The 24,764-nt window shown below is 40.0% G+C and overlaps 1 protein-coding gene across 8 annotated transcripts in view; it reads left to right on the top strand.

Moving 5' to 3' along the window:
* Positions 1-3,490, top strand: part of LOC126092418 (sorbin and SH3 domain-containing protein 1) — a 1,056,812-nt gene extending 1,053,322 nt beyond the window's left edge. For all 8 annotated transcript variants that reach the window (XM_049908017.1, XM_049908049.1, XM_049908042.1 and 5 more), the window contains one exon: positions 597-3,490. In XM_049908017.1, coding sequence (XP_049763974.1) covers positions 597-765 — 169 coding nt within the window. In that variant the 3' untranslated portion in view covers positions 766-3,490. The remainder of the gene's footprint in view (positions 1-596) is intronic.
* The last annotated feature ends 21,274 nt before the right edge of the window (positions 3,491-24,764 follow it).

Raw genomic sequence — 24,764 nt, 5'->3', positions numbered from 1 at the left:
AGATTTTTTTCTTACAACAAATTTGTATTATTATTAGGATCCTAATCTTAGCATAAGCTATTTTCTGTTTGTGGTGAAGTCTTACTACAAATTATTGAGGTGTCACCTAGACCCGACTCAAATGACTTATATTACACAAGATAATTAGAATAATAAATCACAAATCACAATACTACAAAATCTTTTTCCTGTACTGATACTGTCATAGATGCATTTCCATTCAATTTATTTTGTTGCTAGTTAGGTATGTGGGTACCATAAATTTTCACTTAAGAAGTTGTCAATGATTAACTAAATTCCCATTCATCTGGTGTATCTTCAAAAAGTGTTGGAACTGTTGTTGTAGTTTTGGTTGGTGGAGGAGGTATCTCTTAACCAGAGAGGATTTTGGTAGGGGTGGTAGGGGGGGGGGGGGAGGTTTGTGTTTTACTAACCCCTCAACTGTCTATTATTTCAGGGTGTAAACCAAATCTCATTTTAAACTGTCATTGTTCCGGAACTAGGCCTCATTTTATGTTTGCATGTATGTCCAAGATTTGAATGTTAATTTTTTACAACTCAAGTTTCTAATAGTACTTGATATTTTCTCTTTACAGCTACAAGGCTCTATATAACTACAGACCTCAAAATGAGGATGAACTGGAATTGAGAGAGGGCGATACTGTCTATGTTATGGAAAAATGTGATGATGGCTGGTATGTTGGTTCTAGCCAAAGAACTGGTTTCTTTGGAACTTTTCCTGGTAACTATGTGGAAAGATTGTAAGTTGATATGGAATCTGAGAGAATATATGAAGAACTACTTTTTCTGTAGATAGTGAACATACTAACTGGCATTTTACCCACTGTACTGCCATCATAGTCTGCCCATCAGCAAATACAGAAATGACCTTTATGTAAATAAATAAGTAACCACTGATTTGTGCTTGTCAAATAAAATGATTATCATTAGATCAGTAACTTTTTTAATGTTGAAGTATGCATGAAAGTACTCTTTGTTTCAGTATTTTCATGAAAATACTGTATATTATGTGCTGTAAAATTTTTATATACCAAAGAGATTCAAATTAACAGCTACTATATGTAGCTGGTCACTCATAGTAACTCATTACATCTACAGGGATAGTTTTAACTGACTGTGTTATCTAGCTTCTTAGCTTAAGACACTACAGAATTTGTCAGTGCTTACATGTTAATTGAAATTGTTGATATGTGGACTGTAATATGTTATTTATAACTTATGGACTTGCAACAGAGTAATTGTTATTTTGCATAATCAAGTTATTAGACAAAAGGATCTGCACAGTATCTGCCTGATGGTGAAATGACAATACTTAAACACAACAACTACAAAAATACTTCCCCTATCAAGTGTTTCCTTAAACTTCACCATTATAAGAACCTCAAACTATAAGACCTCTCTGTAAACATATATTAAAAGCATTCAAAATGAAATATAAGGTATGCACAGGAAGCAATGTATATTTCTCTGTTACTTTGAGGTATAAACCAAATCTCATTTTAAGTTGTCATTGCTCCATTGAATCTTTCTGGAGAAACAATAACAATAGTATAAGATAAGTAATAAAACTACAAATTCACATACAAAAATGTAGTATTTGAAATCCTTCCTATGTCTGAATTTGACTAAATGAAACAGAGCAAAGCATTTCATGGTCAGGTATGTGCAGATTTACTAGTTACATAGCTCTCAAGTAAACGAAATTGTGCTTCAACAAATTGTATTATATGTTGTGCTTCCAGTTTTTTTTCAGAAAGAAATAATATATACATTGTATGAGAATGAAACTATTTTGTAACTTGGATGTAACTGGTTGGCCATAGACAATATAATTCAATTTTTATTTTTTGGGGAATATGCTCATGAAAGAACATACTAGCAATTGACAATGATTTAGATACTATTTACTGAAAGTTTTAAAGTTGATTTTCCATACCAAGTAAATTGTTGCAATTATTTTATGATGATATTGTATAGAATAATGCAATTTTTTGACTTCTAGCCTAAAAAAAGACAAGTCATTTTGGAGCCACATGTAGAGTAAAATGTTACCCTGATTCCAAAGTCATATTTATATATATATATATTTGTAAGTGACACCAAGTCACATAATATTTCAGGGCATTTGAATGGTTTCAATATTGTGCATCACAGTATACTCAGTGAGCCCAGTGTACACTAATATATATGCAGCAGTAACTTCCAATTTAAAGAATCTGCCTGGCAACAGACTATAACAATAATCCTACACTACTTACACATTTATATTCTTACTACAGCAGAGATTAAAGTTAAAGTTTCCATATTGTAACATCAGAGGTATTAGTTGAGTTGTTAACTTACCTGTACAACAAAAATTTCAGTTTTTTATCAGTCCTGAAGCTGTATTACCCCTCAATACAACTATGAAAATTACTGTTAATTTTCTTTAAGTTCTGTAGCATCCAACTTGTTAACATTTTTGTGAATAGTGTTAAATTGTGAGAAATGCTTCTTCACTTATACTTCTAGTCATTAGCCAAAGGATTTACACAACCAGTTACTAAGAAGCCTAATTAAGTTGTTGTTATCAAATGGTTTGGTGATTTACACCTATTAGGCCGACTGAGCACCACAGGCATCAGCTCAAGATATGTTAACATCAGTGTCAATGTGGTCTGAAACCTGAGGCAAAATTACATTTCTTTTACAGCCATGCTAATTAAGCAGAGCACTATTCATGTCAGTTTGTGTGTGTTATTGACATTGTATTAGATGCAGAAGCTGGAAGTGTAAAATTCAAGAAACATAGCAGTGCCTTTAACAAAAAATAACCTACCAGGTAGTTGATAAATAATTTGTTATTATTGTAACATACTTAGCAAACACCAAAATAAGATAATCATGGTTTTTCACCAACAACTCGAACCATTAATTAACACAGAGAGGAACATATTTTCTGCCATATTTTGTCTTTCTGGTAATGAAAACAAAGATCTTATTTTGTACCAGTTAGAACATAGCAACAGAAAGTAACTATGGAAAAACCGTTTGGTTTCTCTTGATCAGTTATATATAGAAGTTGTAATGGAACAGTTATATCTCCAGCAAATTCAGAACACAAATTTAAAAAACTGCTATGAAGAATTTAATGCTTCGTTGCTAAGTTTACCAGTTAAAATGTATTTTTGTAGAAAATATGATTGACAGGTAATCCTCTCAGATGCACTTTTGTTAATTAATACAGATATTTAGGGCTTAAAATGAGGTAATTTCTTGATGCTCTAAAACTCTCTTGGCCACATTTTCAATGAAATAATTAGCGAGAACAAATTATTGTTAATTATTATGTTTATACCAAAATGAGAAACCAAATCAATAATAAATGCCATCATCATATCATTTTATACAAGTTGTCACTACCTTAAAGCATGTCATAAATCCTGTGTCAGAACTGTAATTAATAAAGTGGCTAAATAAAATTGTCTAATGACTTGAAATAATTTTGTTTAGGAGATTATATGGAGGATGAGACTAGCATGTGTGACACAAGTTTAAAATATGAGCTGCTTTTCTTTCATGTGAAACCTTCATCCATACAAAAGGATTAAATTTTACGTTGAACTCAAGAAAATCTATACAGAGGCACACCAAATGATGCAGGAAGCCTACGGTGATGAGCGCTTAGTCCATACTTGGTGTTACAAATGTTTCACACAGTTTGAAAATGGATGCCCTGTTTTTGATGTCTACTGATGATGCTCATGCCAGAAACATCAACGAAACTGTGCATGCCAATTCATGACTGACTGTCCAAGAGATTGCAGAAGAATGTAACATTTCTGTTAGAGCATGTCATGAAATCCTCACACAGAATCTTGGAATGCATCATGTTGCCGCCAAGTTTGTCCCATGGCTCATGAGTCAAGACCACAAAGACCTTCTTCATGCAATCTGTGAAGAGCTTTTGGATTGCGCAAATGAGAACAAGATGTTCCTTAAGAGAATCATAATTGGTGATAAGATGTGGGTCTATGGTTAGGTCAGATCAAGCATCAAAACCACACTGACAGTTTTGACTTTGAATGATTAGTTCTTCAAAGGTTCGTGCCACAGGAACAAACTGTTATTTGATGGTACTGTTGGGACATGTTGTGATACCTGTGAGAAAATATGAGAAGGAAATGACCTGAAATGTGGTGAGACAATTCATGGCTGTTGAATAATGATAATGAACCCATACGTTCATCCCTGTCGGTGCATGACTATTGCACAAAAAATGAAATCACTGTGCTGCCTCATCCTCCATATTCTCCAGACCTGGCCCTTGTGAACTGTTTTTTTTTTCCAAAGTTGAAAACCCCATTGAAAGGATGAAGATTTGCAATGATAGATGAGATAAAAGAATATTCGCAGATGGTGTTTTGCTTGGTCCAACAAGAGGCACACAAAGACTGCTTCCAGAAGTGGAAAAGGCAGTGGGAATGGTGTATCAGTTGTAGAGGAGAGTATTTTGAAGGAGACCATGCATAATAAATAAAAGGTAAGTGTAGAAAAATTTTGTGGACAAAATTCCAGAATTTTTTGAACAACTCATATAGGGAAGTCACGGTGCTAGAAAATTGTAGTGAAAAGTGTTCTAAATAGGAACACAAGAAAAGACAGGGCCATAAAATAGATACAGTTTATTGGGTCATGGAGTAACATCTACAGGAATACAATGAAACTAGTTTACATGTCTCAAATGCATTTAACAGTTGAGAGACCAAAGGCCTTTGCTTGCCCTTATAAAGACACTATCACCGTCACGTGTTGCTGGTACAATGCTGTGCATGTATGATTGATTTGGTGACAGCAGATGATGTGTATTTAGGGGATTCTTTGATGACACTGATCACTATTTAATCTGCAGTGAAACTGGTATTGTGAGGCCGAAAGTGCAGGAGGTCAGGTTCATATGTAGGATAAGAGTGGAGAAACTTCAGGATAAGGAAATCAGGCACAAGAACATAACAGCAATCTCAGAAAGGTACCAGTTAGTTGAATGTAGTCAATTACAGTCATTGGAAAAGGAATGGACAAGGTACAGGGACACAGTACTAGAAGTGGCTAAAGAATGTCTTGGAACAGTAGTGTGTAAAAGTAGGATGAAGCAAACAGCTTGGTGGAATGACACAGTCAAGGCAGCCTGTAAAAGGAAAAAGAAGGCATATAAAAAATGGCTACATACTAGAACTCAGGTAGACAGAGAAAGTTACGTTGAAGAAAGAAACAAAGCCAAACAGATAACTGCAGCATCCAAGAAGAAATCTTGGGAAGACTTTGGAAACAGGGTGGAGACTATGGGTCAAGCTGCTGGAAAATCATTCTGGAGTGTAATTAGCAGTCTTCGAAAGGGAGGTAAGAAGGAAATGACAAGTATTTTGGACAGGTCAGGAAAACTGCTGGTGAATCCTGTTGATGCCTTGGGCAGATGGAGGGAATATTTTGAAGAGTTGCTCAATGTAGGTGAAAATATGATCAGTAATGTTTCAGATTTCGATGTACAATGGGATAGGAATGATGGAAGTAGGATCACATTTGAGGAAGTGGATAAAATGGTCAATAGATTGCAGTGCAATAAAGTGGCTGGGGTGTTTGAAATTAAGTCGGAACTCATAAAATACAGTGGAATGTCAGGTCTTAAATGGCTGCACAGGATAAATGAAATGGCGTGGGAGTCGGGCCAGGTTCCATCAGACCAGACGAAAGCAGTAGTCACACCAATCTTTAAACATGGAAACAGAAAAGATTGTAACAACTACAGAGGTATCTCTTTAATCAGCGTTGTGGGTAAAATCTTCTCAGGTATTGTTGAAAGGAAAGTGTGAATATTAGTTCAGGACAAATTGGATGAAAATAAGTGTGGGTTTAGGCCTCTTAGAGGTTGACTGGACCAGATCTTTAGCTTATGGCAAGTAATGGAGAAGTGTGACGAGTGGAACAGGGAATTGTATCTATGCTCTATAGATCTAGAAAAGGCATATGACCGGGTTCCTAGGAGGAAGTTATTGTCTGTTCTACGAGATTATGGAATAGGAGGCAAACTTTTGCAAGCAATTAAAGGTCTTTACATAGATAGTCAGGCAGCAGTTAGAGTTGATGGTAAACTGAGTTCATGGCTCAGAGTAGTTTCAGGAGTAAGACAAGGCTGCAACCTGTCTCCAATGTTGTTCATATTATTTATGGATCATATGTCGAAAACAGTAGACCGGCTGGGTGAGATTAAGATGTGTGAACACAAAATAAGCAGTCTCGCATATGCAGATGACTTAGTTATGGCAGATTCGATTGAAAGTTTGCAAAGTAATATTTCAGAGCTAGATCAGAAATGTAAGGACTATGGTATGAAGATTAGCATCTCCAAAACAAAAGTAATGTCAGTGGGAAAGAGATATAAACGGATTGAGTGCCAAATAGGAGGAACAAAGTTAGAACAGGTGGACGGTTTCAAGTACTTAGGATGCATATTCTCACAGGATGACAACATAGTGAGAGAACTGGAGGCGAGGTGTAGCAAAGCTAATGCAGTGAGTGCTCAGCTATGATCTACTCTCTTCTGCAAGAAGGAAGTCAGTACCAAGACTAAGTTATCTGCGCACCATTCAATCTTTCGACCAACTTTGTTGTATGGGAGCGAAAGTTGGGTGGATTCAGGTTATCTTATCAATAAGGTTGAGGTTACGGATATGAAAGTAGCTAGGATGATTCCAGGTACTAGTAGATGGGAAAAATGGCAGGAGGGTGACCACAGTGAGGAAATCAAAGAAAAACTGGGAATGAACTCTATAGATGTAGCAGTCACGGTGAACAGGCTTAGATGGTGGGGTCATGTTACATGCATGGGTGAGACGAGGTTACCCAAGAGACTGATGGGTTCAGCAGTAGAGGGTAGGAGGAGTTTGGTAGACCAAGGAGAAGGTACCTGGATTCGGTTAAGAATGATTTTGAAGTAATACGCTTAACATCAGAAGAGGCACCAATGTTAGCACTGAATAGGGGATCATGGAGGAATTTTATAAGGGGGACTATGCTCCAGACTGAACGCTGAAAGGCATAATCAGTCTTAAATGATGATGATGGTGATGAGATGGTGACCAGGCTGACTCAGGCAGCTGCCTTGGGTAGTTGTAGGTGTGCCATTTGAATGTTAGCGCATACTACACTTACCATCATGGCTTGACTCATGTCTGCTGTAGGCAGTAGATGTAGTAACCGGCAGGTTATTACACTCCTCCTTCGTTGTGGAAAGGGGGGAGGGGGGAGGAATACCGGGTGTCATCATCCATGATGCTTTGACTGAAGAGACATTAATGGCAACACCAGAGCTTGGTAGCCAAAGACGCTAGAAACTCTGCTGTATACGGACGAAAGAGAGTGGTTGAGGGCACCCCACCAGACCCCAAGGTGCTGAAGCCATCTGGACACTGGAAACTATGATGAGGGGTGCCAGCACGGGCAGCAATGATGGTGGACAGGAGAGAAGGCTCTGGTGAAGGTGCAGGAAGCAAACCTGCCATCATTTTTGACAAGACCCCCAACTGCCAGGTAGGTGAGCACGACCAGGCCTGCTCAACTCCCACAACAGACAGGGCTGATGAAGAATGAGTCATCAGGCCCACAGCTTGAGGAGGAAGCTCTGTGCCCATTCTGGAATTCAACAGGTTTGGTAGCACGCCACGAGTCAACCATCAGTGCAAACTGTGAAGGTATGGTGACCATGGTGGCAGTGGTCAATAACTAGAATCCAGTGAGGGCACCATCCAAATTTCCTGGCCCAGACTGGTAGTGTGAAGCATTACTGTTGGAAACCAGGAGCCACTGTGGGAAATTTGCCCGGTAGTAAGAGATTGAGCAACATTCATGGCTGATGGCTATTCTGGAGTTCAACCCCTATTGACAATGTTCTATAAGACTTTAAAAGAATGTGAGCACTGTCAGCTGGGAAATCTTCAATGAACTTGCACATCTATTGCCTTAAACATTCAGACCTGATGTTCAGCCTCACCATTCAACTACAGGTGGAAGGGATAAAATATCTTCAACAGAGTCTTGACAGTTGCATGTGCTGCCATTAGACAAACAACAAGCAACACAAGAAAAACAGGGAAAGTATCAGTTGCCAGTAACCAGAATGTGTCTAGAAAAGGATCAGTGAAATCAATGTAAACTCTTCGCCACAGGCACACGGGGGCTGTCTGTGGCAAAAGAACAGTACTTGGTGCTGTCTGTTCACCCTAACACGTGGCAGGCTGTGACAAGGTATTCCACCTCCTGATCAATGCCTGGGTAAAACACATGGGGGTTAGTGACCCTGATGTAATAAGCAGAGAACTTTCTACTGCAGAACATTCGGAACCGATTCGGGGAATAAAACTTTCCTTTGACAAGAAAATAATGCCACACAGGAGGGAGAGGCAGTGGCTCAATGCATAAAAATTCCAAAGTGGGTCTGCTGCCAGGCCACGTATGTTCGTGCCACCCCTGTTGTATTATGCGTATGACCTGCCAAAGCACTGGATCCGATGCCACAGAAGAGGCTATATGAGAACTGGTGATGGGGAAACTGTCCATTGTGTGCCTTGCCTCCATATCCAGTTGAGAAAAAAGCAATTCATCAGGCCAAATGAGGGGCCCAGGCCCATAGGGAGCTGGGCAAGGCATCTGAATTAATGTGTAGTGATGTAGGATGAAAATGGATCTCATAATTGTACTGGAAGACGATGAGTGGCTCTGGTGTCTTTGTCCAGTAAGGATGCCGATGGGCTAAACAGGGAAACCAAGGACTTATGATTGGTAATTAAATGAAATCTTGCACCATACAAGAAAGAATACACGATTTTTTTAAGGCATAGACAATAGCAAGAGTTCCTTTTTCCACTTCAGAATAAGGTTGCTGAGCAAAATTGAGTATTTTAGATGCAAAGGCAATAAGGTGTTTGGAGCCATCTGAATGGTAATGGGCCAGGACTGCCCCAGTCCCATGCTTGGACATGTCCATGGCCAGGACCAAATGCTTTGTGGGTTTAAATGCTGCAAGGCATGGTGCAAAGAAAAGACTGTCCTTAAGCTGCACAAAAGCACCCTCAAAAGCTGTAGACCAAACAAAAGGAGCATGATTACAATGAAACGGGTGTGTTATTGTAGCCACTCTGGGAATAAACTTGTGATAATAATGATGTAGTATGCCACTTTCCTGAGGAGTGCATGAAGTTCTCATAGATCAGACAGATGGGCAAAGGCATAACAATGGCACCATGTTGATCTGTGGGGCACATAAAAAACAAAACAGTGCAATGAACTAAAAGTGGTGCCAATTGAAAGCAGAATTACCAAAAACCACAACACCTTGTATGAATACATACAAAGAATGGATGAGTGCATTGTCTCTGATGAGCACTCACCATGGAGGAACCTTAGTTTATAAACAGGCAGGAAGAAGAGATGTGACTTTTCAGGCTTTCTAGATGGATCTGTTGAAAATACATTTCTTGTATTTGCCGCTGGATCATATTGTGTAAAACCCAAAATTTTTTCATTGATGCAACTGCTCAACATCTTCAGGTGGTGGTAGTTGCTCCTCTCAGTCAGCAGTTGTGTCTTACAGCAGTAACAGCAGCAACTACCACCACCTGAAGACATCTAGCAGTTGCATCAATGAAGAAATTATGGGATTTACACAATACAGTTTTGCAGCAAACCTGAGAAGTTTATTTACAGGAAGAAGAGATGTTTGTAAAACTAAGAAAAATCAAACAATAGAAACTCCATCTTCAATAAAATTCTTCAGGGTATCAGACCGCATCGTCATAATTTAAAATGCGCCAACGTTTCGGCCAGCGTTGCAGCTAGCCTTCATCAGGGCCTTACGTTAAACTGCTAAATGAAACACACTTGGTTCCTTAAATAGCTGCACGAGAAAACCCTGATGAAGGCTAGCTGCAACGCTGGCCGAAACGTTGGCGCATTTTAAATTATGACGATGCGGTCTGATACCCTGAAGAATTTTATTGAAGAAGACAACGGCCGCGGAAGCCTACGCTTACATTTAATAGAAACTCCAGTTTGGAAGATCAACAATATTTGAAAATGGGTAGATTGTTACTCACCATAAACGTGATCCAGTGGATTGCAGACAGGCACAATGGAAAACTATTACACATTGTAGCTTTCAGCCAAACCCTTCTTCAGCAAAGAAAACACAGACACATTCACACAAGCAAGCACACCTCATATACAAATAACCATTACCACTGGCAACTCCAACCAGAATGCAATAGTGAGTAGCAATCTGGTGTGGGGCAGTGAAGGGGGAGGGATAGCAGGGTATGTGTGGTGGGAGAGAAGAGCTCTGTCTGGTTGGGCATCCACACACGTGATGTGAATCTTCAGGTTTTGGCAGCGCGAAGACTGTTCAGTCTTGTGGCTCACTCTGAAGGTGGCTGAATGTTATACAGTCGAAATATTAGAAGAAGAAGGAGATTTCTGCGGCACACCTGAAACTAATGGAACATGCACGGACTTGATTGCTGCCTGATGAGACTTCCAAGCACAGCATCAGGAAGTGGGGTGATGGGGAAAAAATGAGGAGTGGAAAGGGAGAGGAAAAGGAAAGGGGAAAGGATGGGTGGTTGCACTGGCAGAGGGCGGCACAATGAAGTTGAGGGTATGTGAGAATGGAGGAAGTGATAGGACAGAGGTATCAGAAACTGTTGGTGGAGGGTGTGGGGACAGTAGTGTATTGTAGGTTGAGGCTGGGTTAATTTTGGGAGTGAAGAATGTGTTGTATGAATAATTCCCATCTGCACAATTCAGAAAATGTGAGCATCCAGATAGCCCGGGTTGCAAAGCAGCCATTGAAATCAAGCATGTCATGTTCACCTACATGTTGTTCCACATTGCTCGTGGTCACAGTTTGGTGGTGGCTGTTCATCCTGGGGGACAGCTGGTTTGTAGACACACCAATATAAAAGGCTGTGCAGTGGTTGCAGCAAAGCTGATTTCACTGGTGGCCTGGCCTTTGATGGGGTAAGATGAGCCTGTGACAGGACTGGAATAGGAAATGCTGGGTGGGTGAATTGGGCAGGTCTTGCACCTGTGTCTTCCAGGGGAATATGATCCCTGTGGCAAGGGGCTGGGATTGGGAGTGCTGTAGGAATGGACTAGGATGTTGTTGAGGTTGCGTGGCTGATGGAACATCACCTTAGGAGGGATGGGAAATATCTTGGGTAGGATGTCCATAGTGCCTGTCTGTGAAGGCCTTGTTGAGACTTTGAGAATGCTGGAAAAGAGTGCTGTTGTCACTGCAGATACACCATCCCCATATGGCTACACAGTATGGGAGGGGTTGTTTGGTATAGAAGGAATGGCAGCTGTCAGAATGCAGGTACTGTTGGTGATTGGTGGGTTGAATGTGGACAGAGGTGTGAATGGAGCCATCAAAGAGGAGAAGATCAACATCCAGGATGGTGGTACGCTGTGATGAGAAGGACTAGGTGAAGCAGATGGGTGTGAAGGAACAAGGATAGGGTGCCTTTGGTCCGGGTCCAGATCATGAAGATATCATCAATGAACCTGAACCAGATCAGAGATTTGGAAGGCCAGGAAGGTTTCCTTTAGGTGGCCCACAAGCAGGTTGGCGTAGGAGGGTGCCATGCTGGTGCCCATGGTTGTGTCAGATTTGTTTTACCTTCCCTTCAAAGGTGAAATGGTTGTGTGTTAGGATAAAGTATAAGGAATGATGTAATGGGTTTGGAGTCTAAAGGACATTGGGAAAGGTAGTGTTCAATGCATCAAGACCTTGAGCATTAGGGATGTTGGTGTGTAGGGAAGTGGTATCAGTAGTGACCAATAGGGAACCAGGTGGTAAAGGGGTGAGGATGGTGGGGAGTTAGTGAAGGAATTGGTCGGTCCCAGTCTGGCACAAATTTTCATTGTCGACATTCCACTCTACAGACTGGTGGTTGTCCTTACTTTCAGTTGCGAATTCAGTTAATGTATTTCACAACAGCTGTAGTTGCCACAGTGCCTGTTCAGAATAACACAAGCACTGCAATATTGTATAGATTGGCTTTGGTTTTAGGATTTGTGACAAGAAATGTTTCCACTGCAGAGGTCGGGAGCAAGAGAGTAGGTCTTTAACAAGTCCAACATGGTTAAATTTTCATGTAGGGCTTTAGATATAACTGAAACTTTTGTGGGCTTGAGGATTTTGGAGGAATGGTTAATTACAGTATTCTAGGATTGTTTAATCTCTAGACTTGGATTTGGAGTGTTGGTAGGGAGTTTTATGGGATTTTGGTAAGTTGAAAAGATCCGCTAGGCAATGTCAGGGTACTGTGGGGGTCGGTGAAGAGAAACACTGTGGGTAAGATAGGGGTTGGTTAGTGATGCTCCAAGGTGGCAGTAGGTTGTCAGCATGTTAGATAACTTACAAAGATCATGCCTGGCATGCTTTTGCAGGTGCTAGAGCAAGGGATTCCATTTCAGAGATGTGACTTATGTAGTAGGGATTGCACAGTAACAGAATCTTGCACAGGTAGCAGACATGGTTCTGGAATGCCTATGCCATGTAATGTGCTTTTGCAATACTGGGTCTGTGAGGGACAGGGACTACTGGAATCTGAAAAAGGTGAAAATCATTGTGAAAGGAGTGGTGGAATCCAGAAAATTGAATTTTTATGGTAAGACCATTGTAGGGGGGGGGGGGGGGGGGGGGATAATCATAGTTTAGGCAGATTTAGGAACAGGATGTGGGACTGGGTTTTAGCCAAGGAAACGGATACTTTTCTGAACTGGTGCTGAAAGTTGAAGCAGAAGTCCATTGAGGGAACAGTAAAAGACACAAGAAGTGAGCAAATGAAGGGTTGTGAGGGGAGCTGGATAACAGAAAGATGCATGAAAATACGTACAGGTATGGAAAAACAAAAACTAATATTTTTAAAAACATACAAATATGTGAAAATAAATAAAAATACATGAAAATCTTTCAAAATACATATGTATACAAAAGAAACATTCAAATACGAGGGTAAAAAGGAACGGATGACTTATGGAAGTTCGTGTGGCACAGGTAGGTGTGGGAAACAGAACATGAAAATATGTGAGATAGAGGGAGGGAATATGAGCAATAGGAATAATTATAATTATCAGTGGCAACAATTAAGGAGAAGTGGTTAGAGAATTTGTAAGCTGAAACAGACTTGTTGCCTAATCTGTTAAGTGTAGATGATGAAGAAAACCCTCGGCAGTTTCTAACATGCTTTACTAGGAAATGATTCAGAGTATGTAATAAAAGAAACAAGTTAATGAATAGTTGAGTGGCACACAGATGAGATATTTCCCACTGAATACTGTATGCAAGCAGTGGAATGGTTACTCACATTGATAGTCTCTGTATCTCAGTCCATTCTTCTGGAATGGTGAATGTAGCTTCATCTATATCAACACAATTGTTGACTGCAGCTATGGTGCTTTTTCATTGCCAAAAATCAAAGTAATTGCTTTGGATAATGACTTGTTTTGCAACAAAACTTTAGATTTGAGCAACACCAAGTTTCTCAGATAATGTTTACATGGACGAGGGAACTGATGTAGAGCAGTAATTCCTTGGATCCTCTCTTGACTTCTTACAAAGTGGTTTAACATCAGAATGCTTCAGGAACTCTGGGAAGCAGCCATTTTCAAAGTATAGGTTAATTTTTCAGGCTACTGGACATGCAATTAAGGTGTGTACTGCTATAACAACCTTAGTGAGTTTTCCATCCCAGTCCACAGAATTTTCGAATTTTTGTTTTTCAGTGCTGCATAGATATACTCAAGATAGGCAACAAAAATATTATCTTCCCTTCAGTTAACAAAAGGAAGAATAGGCTAGCAAAAAAAAAGCTGTGTCCAAGGTAACTAACTGGGAATTATGTAGGAAAACCTCACTTACTCCTGCCATTTCCTCCCCTTTGTCCAGCAGAAGAAATCGCTGTTGTTGAAGGTGATAAGTGAGAACTTAAATAAAAACAAACTGATTGGAGTTTCAGGGTAGAGGGCATTTTTAGTGGAGGACTCAAGAATAAGAATTGTCACATTTGGCTGTTAGTATGAAATATGTATTATATTCATAACTGAAATTTAGAATGCAAAGCAATGCAAGCTGCACAGTATTATTTTGTATGGAAACAGGAATTTTCCAGACTTGTTTTGCATTCCCTGTGGCACATTACCAACAGATCAGCACAACAAGGTTAATAGTTTCACAACAAAAAGAAAACAAGTCACATTATCATTTGCATGCTTTAAAGATGCTTTCCTGGCAAGAACTTCTGTATGCAGAAAGTTTATTGCACTTCAGGACACAGTTATTCTTTGTGGAGCACATGTAGTGACAGTCACTGGAGTTCCAATGCATACCTACTTCCTAAAATATTTATTGCAGTGGAATGAATCACAGTCACAGCACTGAGTTTTTATGTGGGGAGGGGGGGAATAAATATAAGTAGAGCTGATGTAACAGAAATGCATCCAAGAATAAATATTAAAATGAAGTCGGTAAAACTGCTACATGCCTTTGACAGTAACGGACACAATATAAGAAAAAGAAAGGAAATTAGGGTTTAACATCACATTGCTGAAGAGATTTTAGCAATGCAGGACAGTCTCAAACTGGGAAAGGAAATACCAGTAATTCCTTGTTTGATATAATTCTTCTGCCAATAACAAATAACCTCTCTCTCTCTCTCCCCATATTTTCTTGTTGTGTTCCGAATGAGTGTTCTCATTTCCATTTAATATCATAGTACCAGTTTCATTCTTCTTTGTTCAAGCCGTAAAAAGAGATTACAGTCAGTTTTCTCTTCAAGAGTACTGACTAGATCCATGAAAACAAATCATCCAACATGATGTCTTTCTGATAGTATTAAACCTTGACTCATTGATTGATTACAAAGGTAACTATTATCGCATCACAAGATTTTAGTACTTCACCTGAGATGCTGGCACTTTTTTTTGTGTGTGCTTCAGCTACTATTAGGAAGAGTTCATTGAATTTAGCAGCCAATGATTTGAATTTCATATCATCTGATTATTGACAATCTACTCTATATTTTCATTGACTTGTTCTTGGATTTTTTTTTACATGGTTTTTGCCTTTATGATGACAGTGTAGGGACTTTTATGTCTCGATCAGAGCTAGTCTTATGCATTAAATAAAGCTCTCTCTTCCTAAAATAAAATACACTGATCGCAAGTGCTAGCCACCTTTTTTCTCAGCTTCTACTGCAATATTCCCTGGCCTGGTGCAAAGAAAAACTGGATTTATAATGTTATAAGAATATTTATAGGAAGGAATTTCTTATGTACTACGTGTCCTTGATATGTTTCTTTCCACTTCTTGTCCTGTAAATTTTCCTTGAATAGGGTAAATTAGTCAGCATTTATAATTCTGCGAAATTTTATTTTTTCCTTCTCAGTTAAAACTGATTGATGGGAATGTTTTAATACTGACATTTTATCACCACAGTTGGATAAAAAAGGACAATGTGTGAAGCATTCAATGACTAACATAACAGAATCTTATAGAAAGACCTTTCACAAAATCCAAAGGAATTCTGGTCATATGTGAAGGCAGTTGGTGACACCAAAGTTAATGTCCAAACTCCTGTGGATGATACACAATTTGAAACTGAGGGTAGTAAAGCAAAATCAGAAATGCTGAATCCTGCTTTAAAATGTTCCTTTACAAAGGAAATTCCAAGGATACACCCTAGTTTAATTTTCACACCACTTCACATCTGACTGAAGAACACTGCACAAATATTCAGTCAGATCTTAATAAGATGTCAAAGTGGTGCAAAGATTAGAAATTTGTATTAAATGTTTAGAAATTTAAAACTCTGCACTTCATAAAGTGGAAAAATGGAGTTTTCTATGACTACAATGCCAGTGAGTCACAACTGAAATCAGTCAACTCACACAAAAAATCAAAACGTAAAAATTTGCAGACATATGGCATAGAATGATCACATGGGATCAATCAAAGACACATCAGGTGGCAGACATCAGTTCATTTGTAGGATACTGGGAAAATCAAATCAGTCTACAAAGGTGATTTCACAGAAAGACTGCTAAATAGTCTTATCGCAACTCAATGTCTCCAGCATACGGTGAGTAACAATCAATCCTTTCATAATATTGTCAGTTTTACATTACTGAACATTTGAAGCAAGATGCCAATCTTTGCACCACTTTGAAATCTTGTCAAGATCTGACTGCATATTTGTACAGTTTCTTTCATATGGAATTTCATTATAGATAACTCATCATCTACAAGAAGCATGAGCTTACTAATAATATAGTTCACAAGTCTGTTATTATATCATATGAATCACAAGGGACCCAGTACACTTCTCTGGGGTACACCTGAAGTTATCTCTACATCTGTCAATGATTCTCCCTCCAAGATAACTCGCTGGGTCCTCGCTGCCAAGAAATCTTCGCTCCAGTCACACGTTTCACTTGACATCCCATACGGTCATACTTTTGACAATAAGCACAGATATAGTACAGAGTCCAACACTTTTTCAGAAATTGAGCAAAACTGCATCAGCCTGACTGGCTTAATCCATGGCTTTCAGTATGTCATGTGAGAAAGTGTGAGTTTGGTTTCACACACTTGATGGTTTCACAATCCATTCTGCCTGGCTTGAAAGAGGTCATTCTGGATACCTGATTATGACTGAGCTCAAAACATGTTCTAAGATTCTATAACAAATGAATGTCAAGGATATTGGGCAGTAGTTCTGTGGCTCATTTCTGCTACCCTTCTTGGATACATGTGTTACCTGTGCTTTCTAGGCATGGTTTTTTGTCTAAGGGACCTATAATAGTTTGGCACTTTTGTTGATCATCTTCTTGCTATTGATGCCAGATAACATTTGAAAATTCAAAATAACTGGAGGTACAAATTCACTAAACTTCTCAATTGCTGCCATGTGGATATTTAAACAGTAATGAAGTAGGGAATGATTAAGTTGGTAATTTATGTGGTGATATTGATGGTGTTCATGGTATTACTGTATATAATAAATTGAAGGTAAATGATAATGAGCATATTAATGAAGAAGAAAAGTATTTTGTTTGTTTTAAAGAAGAACTGGAGGCATTAGGTATTAGTAAGGAAATGTGATGATGATGATGATGATGATGTTTGGTTTGTGGGGCGCTCAACTGCGTGGTTATCAGCGCCCGTACAATTACCCAATCTTTGCTCAGTCCAATTTCGCCACTGTCCTGGATGATGATGAAATGATGAGGACAACACAAACACCCAGTCATCTCGAGGCAGGTGAAAATCCCTGACCCCGCCGGGAATCGAACCCGGGACCCCGTGCTCGGGAAGCGAGAATGCTACCGCGAGACCACGAGCGGCGGACCCCGTAAGGAAATGTGTGGTAGTGGCTATGATGCTGCAGGGGTACCCAAGGACAGTGTTAAAGGCTTACAGAATGTTAATGACAGTATCACAGTAAACAAAACTCGTGACTGAGCAAGGTGGCGCAGTGGCTAGCACACTGGACTCACATTTTGGAGGACGATGGTTCAATCCCGTGTCCAGCCATCCTGATTTAGGTTTTCCGTTATTTCCCGAAATTGCTCCAGGCAAATGCCGGGATGGTTCCTTTGAAAGGTCACAGCCGACTTCCTTCCCCGTCCTTCCCTAATCCGATGAGACTGATGACCTCGCTGTCTGGTCTCCTCCCCAAAAAACTCAGCCCAACCAAAAACTCTTAATTTAATTACTAGTAAGGAGTGTGCAGATGGTGGTAACAGTAAGTTGTTTAGTGTTATAAATGAAAATGAATCTTTTTTATGTAACATGTGGTTAAATAGTGATGTTATTGAGAAAGATGAAAGATTTAGAACCATGATAAAAAAATCTGTGTTCAGCCTTATATGCAGACTTGTGACATAAAATTAAATATGTTATTGAAAAATGACTTAAAGGAAAGTACCATAGTGATGATCTACAACAAACAAGAAAGTGTACATGGATAGTGAGGTCTATCTATGTTAATTTAATGAAAGTGTGCTGAGGCAAAGAAAATGGTAAGAACAACAGTGATTTTGGAGGCTTTAGTTTTGAAGAGATAGACAGTTACCTGTTATATGATGATGTTAAGACTGATAAATGTACTGATGTTCATTGTCCATTCATTAAAGTCAGAATAGGATCATGGCAAGGCAGGTGTCTTGTTGACACAGGCAGCTAAATTTCAGGAGTGTCTGAATCCTTAAGTAAAAGCTTAAAACGTAATGAGGACTGTGTAGAATTACCAGTAATTGGAGTATGGATTAAAGGTGCAACTGAGAAACATAATAAAGTGGTCAAAAGTTGGGCTTTAATAACTTTTATAATTGAGGGAGTAACTTTTGCACATGGAATTAAGGTAAGGGGTCTGCTGACTTTGGTAGGCACACCACTTGGTGAGTGATGCCTTCCCTATCTTGGTGTATCCATTCTTATTTTCTGGTGCACTCTATTCAAACTGTTTCCTATCCAAGTTCTATTCCCACTACACTCTTCAATTTTTTTTACTCTTTTTTTGTCTGGGGTCTATCCTATTTGATGTCCCCAAAACTCCTGTGGATTAGGGGACAGTTCTAAAAGCATCTGCCTTGTCGTGCATAAAAAATTCTTGCAAAGTAGGTCAAGAATTAATTTTTGTTATAGCATATTTTTATATGCTGAGGGTTCAATGCTCTGCTGTGACACAAATAAATACAGGCGTGACTTGAGGAATTTATGTAAATCTTGCACCACTATGGCAGGAAGACAATAATTAAGGGACCAATTAGTTCATCAGATGGCAGGTACTGACAATGTTGATATTTTGCAAATGAGTCTGAAAGGCAAGTTTATGATATCACTCACAGGTGAGAAGGCACAGCCCAGTGGGCACCGTATACAAATATGAAGTAATCAGGACAGCACAGGGCACCAACATGCTGTGAAGGACCCATACATTGCAGTTACAACAGTACCTGCTGACCTCCGTGTAGCGGCCAGAGCGGGCTGAGAAAAGCTGATGCTGTAATTGTCAGAGAGCACTCCACTTGTCCCCTCCAGAGGAACTATGTCAGAAGCATAGGGAAATAATGTATAAATAAGCAAGCCTGAAGGCTCAAAGAAGGCAACTGAGTTGCCATTCTGTCTGCGTCTAGAACTGGAGGAAGTGATGATTGTTTAAGTTTCATGACCTTCTGGTGGTGGACATCGGTGGCCAACTGGTCCACTGAAGCTACCTTCAACCTCCACTGCACAGACGCTTCATAGCTGTGGCAAGGTGTGTCATGCTTTGGAGATGCACCAGCAAGAGGAGCAAGAGGGCTGCTAGCCTCCACTCTTTGGGTGACATCATTCAATGGACTGTAAGCTGCCAACAACAGGGGCAGGGGTGGGACACGAACTTGTGGCCTGCCAGATGCAGAGCTGCCTGTGGGCACTGAACAGGTTGCCCTGGGTGGATGGTTGGAGCTGCTAAGGCTCACTACAACTATGGCAGTCAGCTACTTCCCTTCAGCATTCTACATGGGGCTCCACGAGTCATGCTTGAGGGAGCACTCAGCCATTTTCTGGACCATTGGCACAGTTAACACATGCAGCAGCTGCTTACCTGTGATGTCAATGGATTGCTACAGCCACAAGGCTGGGTGACTGATGCCAATGCTGTAGATTCTGGTATTCACAATGGGGCTGACCCACACACGCTGCATGGCACCATCACCGTGTTAAGCACAAGGCCCGCTGTGTATCTCTGACATAATTAAGTCAATGACACATTTGCAAGTGTTTCTCTTTGTTGCTCTGACATATTACAACCCCTGAGCTTGGGAGGTTGTAACAATTTGGTATCAGCACATTATGTTGCATCAGAAAGTGTCTGTACACGTCCAACACTACACTTTGGTCAAAAAGTTTGTTTTGGTGAGTAGTGAGAGAGGCAGTGGCACACTGGCACTTGATGTAGGTTGGTTGGTTACAACTCAGCACAGACTGGTGTGGTGAGTCTAAGTTTTATTTCCGTTATTTTTTATGTTTACACTCATTGTCAGAGTTAGTTATGTAAGCTAGGGTACGAGATGTTTAGAGTTGCTTTTGTTAAACCTCAGGAACCCATGGACTTGTCTTTGTTTACAGAAAATGGTGGGTGTGATGATTTAGTGGCAGTGAGGTGTGCATTTAGCACTTTGTCTCAGCATGAGTTGATGGGTACCAGAGCTGTAGCAACTGTTTTTCCTGTATATAGGCATACTGGTCATCTGTCTAATAGTTGTATTGAGTGTAGATAGGCAATGATTTGCTGGATTAATTAATTTGTGTTTAATATCAAGAGAGAGAAAGACAGAGAGAGAGAGAGAGAGAGAGAGAGAGAGAGAGAGAGAGAGAGATTTGAATGGGAGATGGTGATTTGTCTTCTTTTATAAAAAATCAGTTGCATTAAGTAGAGCACACAAAATAGTGGAAACACATGCTACTACCACATATACAGTTGCTGCTTTAACTCAGTAAGTGCAAGCATTACTGGAGCAATTTGAGACCATGAAGGAGAGAAATTTCAAACTTGATCTTGAGTTAGAGGCTTGTAAAGGAGAGTCATGATCAGTTTGCAATCAGAATTTCGGGAAAGTGAGTCTGGATTGAGAGTGCCTTCTGTTTTCATTGACATTGCAGTGATCACACTCACTAACCCCCTCTCAGGCAAAGCAATGGAGGATGTGACAATTTTCATTAAGGATGTTAGGGACGCTGTGGAAGAACATGAGTTGTCAGATGAAGTGACGCTGTATGTTGCTAATATGCATTTGTTGGGGGACACCAAAGAATATGTTGTCTACCATGAGACATTGAGTAAAGCACATACATTCCAGGAGTGGGCCACTGGATTGTGCCAATGGTACCAAAAGCAGAACAATGCATGATTTTTTCGGGAGAAATTAAGTACATTGTTGATGCAGCACATCAAGTCTGTGAAAGTGTTCTCAGATAGAATCCATAAGCTAAACTCAAACACATATTTACAGACCTGGAATGCAGAAGCTAACAGGGTATTGTTACAGGGGACAGAGAACAGAGAATGTTTTTTGCACGGTGTACCTGCTAAAATGTCACAGAGGGTACAGATGGAGAACCCAGATGACTTAAAGTCAGTGCTTAGGATCACAACACGTATAGAATAGATAGATATGGTCACAAAGCAGACAGTGGACCATCATGTGTTTGCTTCTGAAATAGGGAGGGGATGTAAGGAAGCAGTGTAAGCCTCAGAGTGTTATGCATGTGCATAGTGGGCCACCAGGCATTTGAGTGTAGAAGTAGGAAGGGAGAAAAGTACCGGCAAGGAAAGCAGCCGTTAAACACAAACATTGCTTCCACCTTTGGAAGGCAGTCCCGATAGACTGTAACATGGCACAAATTAGTGCACAGACAGAATGTAGCTTAGTGGGCTTAGTGGATGGCAGGAAATGGAGTTTTTTTGTTAACACAGATGCAAATGTATCTGTTATCAGTATGGACCTTGAGGGAAAGAGGAGATTGGTGAGTTATGTGGGGTTGGTGGTAATAGTGTGGAATCATTGGATACGCCAGCACTGGCGTTTTCATTCAGGAGAACTTAGTTCAGCAAATGCATGGAGGTGTGGCCATGCATAGGCAAAGGTTGTTCAGTGATTCTCTTGATGGACTTTCTAGACAAACATCATGCTGAGATTGATATTTTGCAGTGCACAGTAGAACTCAGTGGGACTTTGTTTCAACTGGGGGTAACAGTTGCAACTGAGACAATGGTACAAGGTTCACCTGTCATGGAGGTGAGACCAACTAAACTGCATATGTTTTCAATAAAGATGAATCAGCAGGATAAAATACCAGCAGGTATGGGGAAGACAGCATGGGTTTCAGGGGACACCGATTTGCTGAGGGAAACATTATATGTGGCTGAACCATTATTAAGCAATGAAGAGTTGGATAGTTTGGATTCTTTTTATCTGAGGAGTTTAGCAGATGTGACTGACATATGTTTCCTGTAAGTGTGGATAACTTTGGCAGAGGGGAGGTGACTCTGTCAAAGGGTGCAATAGTAGGCACTTTGGAAGTCTTGGAAGATGAGGACTTTGATAGGTCGAAGTTAGAGAAAAGCCACAAGCAAACTGTCAATAAGAAAGTGTTATGAGGGAAATATAGATCATTTGTGAGGAGGGGGGGCGAGGGGGGGGGGGGGCACTGACTGAATGGCTATGGAGAAATTGTTGTTTAGGTTTAATGATTTATTTTCTGTGAAACAGCAACCTCGCTGATGCAACATGACATACTGGCCGGGGTAGTGCACCAATTCATTGGAAGCCATACCATATAACAAATGAGTTGCAACCATTGGTACTGGAATTTATTGAACCACAACTATGGGATGAGATCATAAAACTCAGCAATAGTCCCTGGAGTACCAATGCTGTCATCGTGCCAAAAATGTCAGCAGACGGGACATGGAAATGTAGATTTTGCTGTGACTACAGATACTTAAACACGCAAACGACTTCAGATGCTTATCCAATTCCAAACCTCACAGTTCTTTACAACTGTCAGTTCTTTACAACTGTTGTTGTTGTGGTGTTCAGTCCAGAGACTTTCTTGATACAGCTCTCCATTCTACTGTTTCCTGTGCAATGTTCTTCATCTCAGATCCTTCTGAATCTGTTTAGTGTATTCATCTCTTGGTCTCCCTGTATGATTTTTATCCTTCACACTGCCCTACAATACTAAATTGGTGATCCCTTGATGCCTCATAATATGCCCTACCATCCGATCCCTTCTTGTAGTCAAATTGTGCCACAAATTTCTCTTCTCTCCAATTCTATATAATACCTCCTCATTAGTTATGTGATCTACCCATCTAATCTTCAGCATTCTTCTGTAGAACCACATCTCAAAAGCTTCTATTCTCTTCTTGTCTAAACTATTTATCGTCCACATTTCCCTTCCATACATGGCTACACTCCATACAAATACTTTCCGAAACGACTTCCTGGATACCATCAATTGGAGGTGGTGCCTGAAAAGTCAAAAACAGTGTTTACTGTCCCAGCAGGACATTTTCATTACAAGTGCATGCCATTTGGACAAAGAATGCACTGGAAGCATTTCAAACGAGGTACTGAGATGACTAAAACAGAAAGCTTGCCTAGTCTATCTCAATGATGTAATTGTCTATTCAAAGGAATTACTGGAGCATGTTAGATGTTTGAAGGATGTCTTTAGTAGACTATGACTGGCACGTTTAACATTAAGTGTGCACAAGTGCTATTTTGTTGAAACTCAAGTAAACAATTTGGGGCATGTGATTAGTGAGCATGGTGTACAGACCAATCCTCATCTTACAGACACAGTTCAAAATTATCCAATACCACAAATAACCAAGCATGTACAGTCATTCATTGGCCTCAGTAATTATTATAGATGGTTTGTGAAAGACTTTGCAGAAGTATCCGGACCCTAGAAAAAATTATCGAAGAAGAGGGCAAAATTCCATTGGTCACAGGAAAGTCAGGTAGCATATGAAAAATTGAAAGAAATGTTAGTTTCAGATCCAGTATTGGTTTTTCTGTATTTTGAGAAAGAGTTTATCCTTTCTGGTAATGCTTCAAATGAGGCAGTTGGTTGTGTTTTGGGACAGATGGTAGATGGCCAGGAGCATCTAGTAGCTTATGCTTTAAGGCAGTTAAACTAGACAGAGTGTAACTACTCAACAGCAGAGAAAGAGATGTTGGCAGTCATATATGGTATTACATATTTTCGTTGTTATCTGTATGGTAGGAAGTTTAAGGTCGTGACAGATCATGCCTCGTTGAAATGGTTGCTTGGTTTGAAAGATATATCTAGCAGATTAACTTGGTGGTCACTTAAGCTTCATGAATTTGAGAGTATGAGATAATCCATAAGTCAGGAAGCTCACATGCAGATTCAGATCCGTTAAACCGTGGGGTAGCAATGTTAAGTACACTAGGGAAGAGCGTTGAAGAGTGGCTGCAGACACAGGTGAGGGAGAAGGAGTGCCAGGAATTTAAGTCACAGCACAAGAGTTTGTTGTGTTGAATGATGAGGTGTGGACCACATGTGGTGGTTCCAGATTGTTTTTGGAAGCAAGTCTTGCAGCAAGTTCACGACCATATGTTGTCTCGTCATGATGGGTGATGTGCAATGGACAGATATGTAACAGAGCAGTTTTGTTAGAGGAACAGGAAGCATGATGTGAAGCAGTATCTTAACAACAGTGTGCCGTGCACACAGAGGGCTGACACTGTGTCTCAGAAAGTGCTGTTGCCAAGGTTAGTAGAAGTGTCCAGCCCATTTTCTATGTTGGAGTTGGATGTCCTCAGGTCATTTAATAAACCTCCTGCAGGAAATAGGTATGTTCTCATGATCATCAATCATTTTTCTCAATTTTTGGTGTTGTTACTGATGCCAGACCAATGGTCTATTACTTTATCAAAGGCATTAGCAAACAACTGGATATTAAAGTTGGGGTGACTGAGACCATAATTATGGACCATGGTACAAATTTTATCTCACACCTATTTACCTTATTCACTGTGTGCCTATAATTTTAAGGTTCATACTGCAACCAGCATGTCACCATTTGAGGTGGTGTACAGCAGGAAAATGATGTCTCCCTTTGATTCTT

Source organism: Schistocerca cancellata, chromosome 1 (assembly GCF_023864275.1).
Source record: "Schistocerca cancellata isolate TAMUIC-IGC-003103 chromosome 1, iqSchCanc2.1, whole genome shotgun sequence".
NCBI classification, from domain to species: Eukaryota; Metazoa; Arthropoda; class Insecta; order Orthoptera; family Acrididae; genus Schistocerca; species Schistocerca cancellata.
Note: the sequence above shows the minus strand (reverse complement) of the source record. Positions and strands in the feature narration are given on the sequence as shown.